Here is an 11,004-nt window from a genome sequence, read left to right on the forward strand (position 1 = left end):
TATAATTTTGAACAACATAGATTTAGAGAAAATAATTACACCAGTGCACAGCTCTAGTTTAAATATTATTCAACCAAAAATTAGAAAGAACTACGTACCATTGCCCAAATAGGCAGGATTAACAAAACGATTATTAGTGTTCCACTAACTAAAATAAGTAATTATTTTTCGAATTAAAGGTGATGGATTCATTGGATTGTGAGAGAATGACTTGTCTCGTAAAATGAAAAATAAATACTTGAAAAATAAGAACCTTAGCGGAATAGGAAAAACCAGCTGACATGAATATGAAATCATTTCTTCTACTAATTTCTAAGACCAAGAGGAAAAATCAAGATGTAATTAAACTTGATTATCTTAAATTTAAATAGTACTTAAGGGCATCCATCCATGCCCTATTTTACAGCACATCACTTAATACCAGCCAAGATTAAATGCATAGCATCAGGAGCAATCAGCCTTAATTTTTAAGCAGAGTGACTGCTAATGATGTTATATCATTTTTCTTGGGTATATTATCGGGCAAACCACAATTACAACTCCTGTAGTTTGAGTGATGTGCAAATACACCCCCTCACGTTCACTTGTAGTACTGTGCATAGCTATGTTGCGCAGCATGCTACAGAACAGAGTTCGATCGATCTACCGAAATCCTCCACCAAAAGTTGGAGCCCAGTAATCTGCACCATTGTCACTCCCAACCTGCATTGTGCATGATATTGGAACTAGGCACAGCCCTCTACTCCTCAAGTCCTTCTTTGCTTCTTCACCAGATTCCTACAAATGTAAGCCCAATTTAATATGTCAAATTGTACCAGAATCATTAAGCTTTATCATATAAGAGGAGAAGAAAATTTAAGGGATATATCTCGAGTTTTTGTGTAATTGTTTTCTGCTTTGATACAAGTTTTTTTGCTTGCTATTCAGATTGCATGATCGTTTTTTTTTTTTTTTGAACAGATTTTTTTTTGGATAGTGATAATGCCAAAACTGTTTTTGTTGGTGTCAAAACTCCAAAACATAAAAGTCTTGTACATTGCACATGGTACAAGCCTTTTGTGTACCAGAGTTTTGGTAACCACAAAAACAGTTTTGGCATTATCATTTTCCTTTTTTTTATTAACCCTTGAAAATAGTACAAAAATTAACCGGATAAGGGGCATCACACCAAGGGCAAAACATCACAACAACGTTGGCAACTAGGCCCAAAAAAATCATACTCCTATGTCATTCCAAATCCAAACAAGAAGGCTAGAAGCCCAGATGGCAAGGCACCAACTAAGGCAGAGCAAAATTCTCAAGAAAACAGGCCCTCAAGAGCCAAAAATCATAGAAATATGTCTCAATGAGGAACATGATCATTTTTTGCATTGATATCCAATATAGTCTTTCTTATTTGGTATGTCCAATATTCCTTTATGTTTTAAATTTTTATGATAAATTTGTTATATTCTATAGCTTAATTATGACTTAATTATTTTTAAAAAAAATCACTAGTCAAACAAATTGAATCATATTTCAGAATAAAGAACCTGGATTCAAATCATTTTTTTTACTATCCACGATTGATTCTCCATTGATAATTGTTCAGGGGTTCTAGTCTATTTATTATCGGATTTATTCGCTTTACGATAAATTCATCATTTGTGAAATTGATAATTTCTTAATGGAATCATGATCAATTTGAACATGACTAGTTTATTCCATTTTTGCTATGGACCAATGGACATGATAATTAGACAACAAAATGTGTCATATTTTGTTAGCTAGTTATTATTTTACCTTGATTATTACTATTTTTATGATAAATGTATCATGCTTGATAATGTCAAATTTATCAGATTGACTTTTAATTTTATTTTATATATTTTCTTTCTTCCATGGGAATAGGTTCTGGAATGACTTCCAAGTTTTGGCAAGAGGAAGATTTTTTTTTTTCCCATATTCAAAGATTCGAGAGAGAGTATTGAAAAATGAGATAAGAGAAAAGATTCAAAGAGATATTTTGGTTTACTAACATCTACTAGTCTTTTTAAAATCTAAGGTACTAAATCATAACCCCAAGTTTAAATTGTTCCGTCCATCCTATTTTGTTTACCCACTTTTTGATGTCCGTAATTGTTTGTCCATCTTAAAAGTAAATTAGCAAAGTCCTATGAATTTTTCTTTTTGCCATTTCCTCTTGAATTGAAGTGTCCAATGACAAAAAAAAAGTGACAAGTTCAATTTCCAATTAAGGTTACTTTTGAAACGTTCAGAACTCTGAAGTGTAGTGATTATGTTCGCTTTCTAGAATGGACAAAAATGAAATGGGATAGAGCTAGGGAGTAGGTATACCTACAAGAACGAATATAGAAAGGGACCACTAATGAAGAAGCCAATTTTTTTTTTATCTTATAGTAGTGCCCAAATTCCAAAATAACCCCTAAACTCTCACCCAAATGTCTCCTAATGATCAATTTAGGAATTTTGAACATCGTGTGTTTAATTGATATTCTTCTGATAATCTCTTTAATCTTTTTCTGAGATTAATAATTTTTTTCTTTTATTGATGAGTTAGACTTTTTGTGCTTCATTGATTGATCTGGACATTTTAGGCCCACAGGTGTTTCGGGCTTTGTCCCTTAGATGTGGTTGGGCTTTGGTCCCAAATGGCTGTATTTTTAACTTTTGGTAGGAATCCCTTTTCCCTCTCCCAATTAATAAAAATTTTATTTTGCCGATAAAAAATATTTATTTTACTGTTAAAAAAAATTCCAACTTAAATGTTGATTAGGTAAGTAATTAACTAAATATATACCTGCTCAGAAGCTCCTTTTCTCTTTATGCAATTGTCATTCACCAGCTATTCAAAAGTAGATTGACAAATTCATTAGTTTCTCAAAAAAAAAAAAAAAAAAAATTCATTAGTTTGGGGACCATGTTTGGTTTTAATAAACCTAGTTATCATTAGTCCCTTTTGATTCTTTTTAGTGGCATTAGACAGGGGTTAAAGTCTGTAAAGCTGGTTGCAATTGTGCTCATATCAGTTCCTTTGCAGAAAAGATGAGATATTCTATAGTATGTTCAAATTTTTATTTTACCAAACACAGTACATGCTTCTGAGGATGTAATGGATCCAATAAAGCTTACCTGACCAGGGTCTTCAGGGAATAAACAACTCTTCTCCCCCTGAACCTAAAAATAGTTAATAATTATCATTAGTCAATCAAGGCCGCATGATTAACAACTAAAAAATTATTGATAATATTAAGATCTCTCTCTCTCTCTCTCTCTCTCTCTCTCTCTCTCTCTCTCTCTCCTTTTTTTTTTTATACATAACTTCTGGAATCTAAGTTTTTGAATGGGAAAGATTTTAGAGTCGTCACTTGATTCACCACCCCTTAATTTAGAGGACTTGGATGAATGAGCTAGGTATGTTGACACATGACCTAACGCATAAGTAGGAATGACAAACGAGTTAGGAATGAAAACTTTACAAGCTTCATAAATATGTGTGAGATCGAGCTAGTTTTAATGAACTGAATCGATCTAGAGAAGTTTGAATATATGGCTAGAGAGTGGATTTCAAATACCCATTTTTTTATAAATGACTCTCTTAATTTTTTTAAGTCACTTTTTAAATTAACAACCAGTATTTACACTTCTACTTTTTTATTCTTCTCTTCTAAGTTGAAAGCGGAATACTAATAATTGCTATTGGGAATGAATATCCACCATGGTTGATATCTTCTTCTTCTCTTTTTTTTTTTAGCTGTTCAAAAAAAAATATCCACCATGGTAGTTATATAATGATGAGTGATGATAATGAAGATGAAAATTCAAGAGCTAGAAAACGTGTTTGATGCTTTTCTAGAAGAAAATGATGAAGGAAGTTTATGCTAATTAATTTGATGGAGTTTTTTTTTTTAACAATATTGTGTTTGCTAAATTTTCTTAATCTTTTTTTGATTTGCAAAAAGATCTTGATTAACCTTAGAAAACGAATTACAAATATTAAACAGCCGGGGCAAGGATATAAACAGCATCACGACGGGGAAATTTTCTAAATCTAATATTTTGTGGTGATGTTGTGCTCACTATATTCTATTTTTGTGTGAATTTTCAAGTCAGAATATATGTGAAAATATTGCGATGGATATATGATTTAATTGTTTGATTGGTTTTTTTTTTTTTTTTTTTTTGCCACGGCGATATACATCAGCGGGGGTTAGTGGGGGTGTTAGAGTTAGCACGGGGAGACCAGAAGCTATCCATAGCCCTAGTCCCCTTTAATTGTTTGATTGGTTTTGATCGAGTAAAATCAGTGGAAGTTTGGTGGGTTTCTTAATTAAATGCTAGACACCAAATATAATTGTTGAGAGTATTTTCGTCCAACAATTAAAAAGCCTAAAATGCATATAATGACTTAATTTTAATCTTAATTAGGTTCCCCATGGCAGATACTTAATTTAACAAGATCAATGGTAGTAATTAAGGGAATTACTTACAGAACGTTGTGGCCTCGTGTTTCCTGGTCCATTGCCCAAGTACGGTAAGCTGAGGGCCTGCGTTCATTGTGGGGATAAGATCGATAATAAGTAAGACGTGGAGTAGTACTTTTTACAAACTTCAATAACTAAAAGGATGTTGTAACACCGGGGGCGGGAGGCTATAAAAGTGGGGAGATTGTAACACCGGCCCCGTCTCATATCGAAAGTTTACATGGATGATATTGGGTATATAACAAATTAATCCTTTGTATTACTACTAGTACTTTGAGTTTAAGCATTTTAGGTCATGTGTACTATGACTTGTGAATCAAAATCAATATGTACTAGGCCAGTGGTTTGCTTGGGCGTTACAAGGGCGTTACAAATGGTAACTGAATTCTCTTCTATGTACCATAACTTGTTTAATGCAAGCCATAACTTCTTCTTTTTTCAACTTTTTTTAGTTCAATGGTCAGGGCTGTCTAAACTAGCCTATGCGCACTTTGACTATTTTTTTTTCGGTCCAGTCAAAGATAGGTTATTCATATCAAGACTATGAAATTCACAAAAAATTCTTCTTATGGCCTCTGACAGTCGAACCAAAATAAAATAAAATAAAATAAATTGTTTAAACAAAAGAAGAGGGTATAAAAGTAAAATATCACCTCAACTTGACTCTGAAGGAATCTAATATACCCAATAGCTTCTAGCAAGACGGAAGCTGTGTCAGTCTGCAAGAGGGAAACAAAAAAACATGTGTACTTTAAACAAGCAAATTTCAGTGAAAGAAATACAGTACTACTATAAGGACACCCCTACTTCAATATATATATATATATTGAATTAATAAAATTTTGAATAAGAATTCATGACTTAAAAGTTTGGATTACAACATTTTGGTCATAAATTTGGAACTCGATCATCAAGTTATGAGTTTGTATCTTGATCATATTATTAATTTTTAAACACATGTTTTGAATATCTATGCAAATGTTTTAAAGGTCATACAAAATATTACGAACTCGAAAGTGATTCAAAAGGGGTGCGTACCATGCACACCTGAAAATATGTGTAGTGTAGCATTTCGTGATTTTCTGTACACAATTTTCAAATCCTACTTGTATCAGCATTAGTTTTCAATTGAAAAGAAAAAACTTTAGTTTTCAAATTGCATTTCACCAAAATTTGTTTCGAAAAAGATATAGTATAACTCGTTGTGGTCATTTCCTATATATCATTGAAAATAGATGATTTCAAGAATTTGAAATCATATATCATGTAAATTTGTAATGTACCAAAAAAGTGGACCTTTTTCTAAAAATGGAGAATAGATGGGGTAATTTCAACCATTCAATCAAACAAGTTTCTCTATCTTTAGGAGTAAAATACTTTTTACTTCTCTAAAAAGTTTCATGTTTGAAACCCTAGAAAGTGACAAGGAGAATAAAGAAAAATAAATAAACTTTCATCTTTCGGATAAAGAGAACTTCTCAGCTGATAAAAAAAAAAAGATAACTTCTCTCTATGGGTGTCCTTGTAAAATTAGCCATGGAATAATCAACATCTTCCAATGTGATAATTTCTTAAGTGGTTGTTCATGCACGCATGATAAAACCCACCACGAGCTCATTTGATGATTCAAGTCATTTTTTTTTTTTTATCAGGATTCAAGTCATTTATTTGATTGGCCTCGATTTGTTTATCATTCATTTAGAGAGTTAGATAGATCAAAATTCAGTATCCGTCTGTACAAAAAGTACTTTTCAAAAGAAAAAAATGGACAGTCAAACTCCGTTGTTCATTTTTCTTCGACCAAATATGATTTGACCTAGTTTTGCGTATGGTTGAATAGACACATTGAGGCTTACAAAAGAAACGGATCAAATTGTTGAATAGAATCGTAGCGGGTTCCGTTCTGTGTACCATATGAGAGGAACCACATACGTGAGGTATCATCACACGAGAGGATCTCGATTCAAAAGCTCTCGACACGATCAGAGTTCTTAATTAATTGTGATGGTTAGAGACTTTAGAGCATTCATACCTTCCCAAATGGCGAAACAAGCTGGTGAAGGGCGGTTATTCTGTCTCCTAATTTCTCCTTCCTAACCTGCTTAACAAATCAAGAGAGAAGAAAACAATAATATCATGAGTGCTTGCAATAATTGTCTCACCTTTACCATGCCATTTTAAAGATATTCTTCTTTTGTGGTTGAGATGAAGATAGCTCAAGAATCATCTTCCACAAAGAAATGGACAATTAAGAGAGACAAGTATAGAAATCCAAAATGAGAGAGAGAGAGAGAGAGAGAGAGAGAGAGAGAGAGAGAGAGAGAGAGAGAGAGAGAGAGAGTGTATTTACCTTGAAAGATTGCGTTGATGAAGGTTGAACCCTAGCTTTCTTAAGTGCCCCACCAGTTGCGGTGCTGTTGCACTAAAAGGAGTAGAAAGGAAAATATTACTTAGAATTTTCTTTTTTACTACCACTGAAAACGCCCCTAATGTCTATCTAGTAAAATCCAATTAGTTTCTAATGTATTTTTGGATCAAATTATATATGGTGCTAAATTGAGTCTAGAATTAAAATCCACTTTTACAAAACAATATTGAAGGATAATCTTCGAAAATATGATAAGGATGAAATGTCCCTTTTTTGGCCACACTTTATACATCAGACAAGGTTAGGTGAAAGTTAATGAGTTAGTTCACTATGAGAGTTCAGAGTCTATCCAGAGTCTTGAACCTATAAGAGTATCTCCAATCCAATACTCTATTTGAGAGTATCCAAATACTCTTTTTTATTCATAAAGTGATTTTAGAGGAAATCACTATTCTTATTTACTCCAACCACAAACCCTCTATTTTTCCCTCTAAAATCACTTTACGAAAAAAAAAAAATTTTTTTATACTCTCACAAGGATATGGTTGGTATAAAAATTTAGTAAGAAAAGCTTACAAGGACAAAAATGTCTTTTAAAAAGATGAATAGTGTTATGGAGATGATCCTCTATATTTTCTCTCACCCTCTAAATATAGAGGATCAAAATCCAATACTCTCAAATGGAGGAGGGTTGAGAGGATGGGTTGGAATATTTTGCTACTCTCAAATAGAGATATAGAGTATGTGTAGGAGATGCTCTAAGAGCATCTCCAATCCAACACTCTATTTGAGAGTATCAAAATACTCTATTTTATTCATAAAATGATTTTAGAGAAAATTACTATTCATATTTACTCCAACCACAAATCCTCTATTTATTCATAAAGTGATTTTAGAGGAGATCCTCCATATTTTCTCCCATCCTCTAAATATAGAGGATCAAAATTCCATCCTCTCAAATAGAGGAGACTTGAGAGGATGAATTGGAGGAATTTCATATTCTCAAATGGAGGAATAGAGCATGGGTTGGAGATGCTCTAAGGGAGTACCAGGTATTACCATTGGGCCATTGGGCTACAAGCCGGTTGGTGAATCGCTTTTTAAAAGTATAAATTTCAAAACTTCATCTATGAATTCTACTAGGACAAACTACCAAACGTGTTATCTGGTATTTTACTGTATTGTCACAATTACAATAAATATTACTCATTCTATCCCAATTTAAATGTCACATATGATTTTTCGCACCAAATTAAAGAACTCAATGAGCACTTTAATCTGGTATAAGAAAATAAAAATAAAAATAAAAATATGTAGAAGTATATTTCCTTGAGGTTTTAAAAAACACAAAAAACTGTAAGGAATATTTAAATTGAGATGGAGGGAGTACTATATAAGGTCAGATATATGCTCGAATGTAATTTTTTTTATTTGCATTTTGTTTGTTTTGTAGACAGAAATAATCTTGTTCTTTGTTTTTCGATGGAAAATCTTGTTCTCGTGTACCTCCCAAAGTTTTAGTTCACCACAAAAAATTAAATAGTTTTTGGAAGATTAAAAAAAAAGTACTTCCGTGCAAAAAAGTTATTGAGATATTTAGTTTGGTTGGACAAAACTCATAACTTGTGCACGGAAACACTTTAATTTTTCAATCTCAAAATTACATGAATTTTCGTAGTGGATTAAAATTTTGGAACGCGGTCTAACAAAAACTCTCTCTCTCTCTCTCTCTCTCTCTCTCTCTCTCTCATACCTCTGACGACCGATCCGGTGGGGGATGCCTCCCATCTGCCTTGTTGTTAGAAAAATCCAACATGTTACTGCTTAAACTTGTGACACAAGATTTTGGTGAGGAAGCAGCCATCATTTGAGACCAATTAGCAGGCTTTCCTCCCTCACAGTCTACCACAGTATTTCCATGGCCATAAACATAAGTACTGCTTGATGATGAATTCTCCTGCTTTACTTCTGCAGCAGCTGCTCCGCCATTTGAAGCCTCCTGGTGCTGCAGCACTAGTTGTTCTTCCCAATTCTCCATCTTTTTAGCAGCTTGAATAATAGGGCTCATACCAGGCTTATCCTCTTGATCACCGACCATTCCTCCCCTACAAAATCCATAATATCCATACCTAAATTCCCTTTTATTTATTTATTAGGCGAAAGAGAAAATTTATTCAAAACTCAATAAAGCGTACATCGAGAAAGAGAAGGAATCAAAATAAGCATCAACCCTTTAAGTATATGTCCTTAATTGGTTTTTTTTTTTTTGTATCAGCAATATGCATCCCAACGGTTGACACCGATCTACTAGAAGATCATGTGCAACAAATCAAACCTCGAAAGGGAGAGCAACATATTCAACAAGCGTGTTATATTTTAATTTATTAACGAAAATAGACCGATATTTTAATTTATTAACGAAAATAGACTGATAATATCTAGCTAGTTTTATTTAGGTAAAGGATATGAAGCTAACAAAAAGTGGAAAAAAAAAATTCAAGGTCGATCGATCTATATATGTAGTTCTTGTTTGGAAAAATGATTTGTGAACTCGAAAGCGTAAATAAGAAACCCAATTACATGTCTAGAAAACCTTTCAGGTTGTGTCGGATCTTAGTATTACAGAAGGGAAAATAGAGGAAATTAGCCAAGCAAAATTGATTTATTTTTCTTTTTCTTAAGTGTTTCCCTTTGTAAATTCGAGATCCTAACACAACCGTTGAGGGATATGCATAACAAGAGCATCAATTTTCGTTTGGCTTACAAAAACCCATCATAATTTAGGTGTAACTTTGTTTTTTCTTTTCTCTTTTTCCTTCAGGGTTGTAGTGAACTTTCTAGTTCTTAATTCCTTCTCTTTTACTCGATGTACCTTTTTCGAGTTTAATAAAATCTTTTCTTTTGCCGAGAAAAAAAAACAAAAGATGAAAGAGAAGATATTAGACATGTAAAATACAATTTCAAAAAAAAAAAATTCAAAAAAAGACTAGCGAAACCATTTGAGCCTAGGAAGTGTGTGAGAGAGAGAGTTACAAGAGAAGTTGACTCCATGACTCTGGAAGATCCTCATGGTTTTCTTGCCAAGCTGGTGGTGGCATGTACTGAGGGAAGAGAAATGAATTTTGGGGGAAGAGACAAGCTGAAGGTTGTTGGACAGACGGTGGTGTCGGCAGCGGCGGCTTCATGTTACTGATCATATTGAACCAGTTAGGGCTTCCGGACATCATTTGTTGCACCGGCGAGCTCTGCTGCAACACATGACCTCTATTCATCTCTCTCTCTCTCTCTCTCTCTCTCTCTCTCTGCTTAATTATCACAAAAACCAAAAGCAAAAATTTCCCCCAAACAGGTAACTCCTTGTCTCTCTATTCACTTTGTAGCTCTACTACTCTCTCTGGCTTTCTCTTTCACTTTTCTCCTCATCAGCTCCCAAACAGGTCTTTGTAGAAACTTTGGGAGGTCTTCCTACTTTGAATTAAGTAGTTGAAAGCGTGTGTGAAAGTGAGAGAGAGAGAGAGAGAGAATGTTTGTGTGTTTGAATCGTACGGGGGGTTTGAGAACTTATGTCTTTGTTTATTGGAAAATGCTACGGTGGGTTCGCCTGTTCCGTATGCACCTTTCGAATTGTCTTGAATTCATTACATCTCTTATATAAATTTATAAAAAAAAACATTAAGACAAAAACACATATAACATACAAATGTAATGAATTGAAAGTTCATGGAATGAATTCGGAAATTCTAATCGCAAGGAAGAATTGCAGGAAATCACGTAAAAAAAACGCGTTCGAGCCCATTCTGGGTCTTACAAAAATTAGTTCACCTCTATGAATCTAAAAACAATACTTATCGATATCCGTTGAAACTGATTTTTTACAAAACTCCATAAAATAATATAAAAAAAATTATGGATATTTTTCTAGATTTTGATAGAATCCGAAATGAGTCCAAACATATTTTTCTTTGCGCGATTTCCTGCAAATCCTCCTTGCGAATAGCAGAGCTCATATGAATTTATGGGCAAATGTCATCAATTTAAGATTAATGTTATGATTTTTTTTTTTTTGCAAAATGTTATGAACTTAAAGGTATTCTTCTTTTTTTCGGTTTGACAATCTGGAGCGTCTGTGCCAGTCTCTTTTTTTTATAAGCA

General features: G+C 33.3%; 1 protein-coding gene across 5 annotated transcripts; it reads right to left on the minus strand.

The window, feature by feature from the left end:
• Positions 1–326: 326 nt before the first annotated feature.
• LOC131326320 (transcription factor bHLH68-like) lies at positions 327–10,473 on the minus strand. 5 transcript variants are annotated; one of them, XM_058359063.1, is made up of 9 exons: positions 9,886–10,473; positions 8,606–8,957; positions 6,835–6,906; positions 6,517–6,582; positions 5,138–5,203; positions 4,491–4,547; positions 3,133–3,177; positions 2,801–2,845; positions 327–777 (listed from the first exon to the last, which is right to left on the minus strand). In XM_058359063.1, exons 1-9 carry the CDS (start codon positions 10,122–10,124, stop codon positions 643–645), a joined length of 1,077 nt encoding a protein of 358 aa, XP_058215046.1. In that variant the 5' UTR covers positions 10,125–10,473; the 3' UTR covers positions 327–642. The 5 variants fall into 5 exon arrangements, with proteins under 5 accessions (XP_058215046.1, XP_058215045.1, XP_058215048.1 ...); XM_058359062.1 differs by having other exon boundaries at positions 6,517–6,585; XM_058359065.1 differs by lacking the exon at positions 2,801–2,845.
• Between the last annotated feature and the right edge of the window lie 531 nt (positions 10,474–11,004).

The sequence above is a fragment of the Rhododendron vialii genome, chromosome 5a (assembly GCF_030253575.1).
Source record: "Rhododendron vialii isolate Sample 1 chromosome 5a, ASM3025357v1".
Lineage (NCBI taxonomy): Eukaryota > Viridiplantae > Streptophyta > Magnoliopsida > Ericales > Ericaceae > Rhododendron > Rhododendron vialii.

What these genes read in the sequence shown, in the direction of transcription:
- LOC131326320 (XM_058359062.1), bottom strand. Translation starts at nt 10,124, where the DNA reads ATGAATAGAGGTCATGTGTTGCAGCAGAGCTCGCCGGTGCAACAAATG. An exon ending in ACACGAGGCCACAACGTTCT is followed by an intron (nt 3,178 to 4,490) that starts GTAAGTAATTCC and finishes AACTATTTTTAG; the next exon opens with GTTCAGGGGGAGAAGAGTTG. An exon ending in TCCCTGAAGACCCTGGTCAG is followed by an intron (nt 2,846 to 3,132) that starts GTAAGCTTTATT and finishes ACTTTTGAATAG; the next exon opens with CTGGTGAATGACAATTGCAT.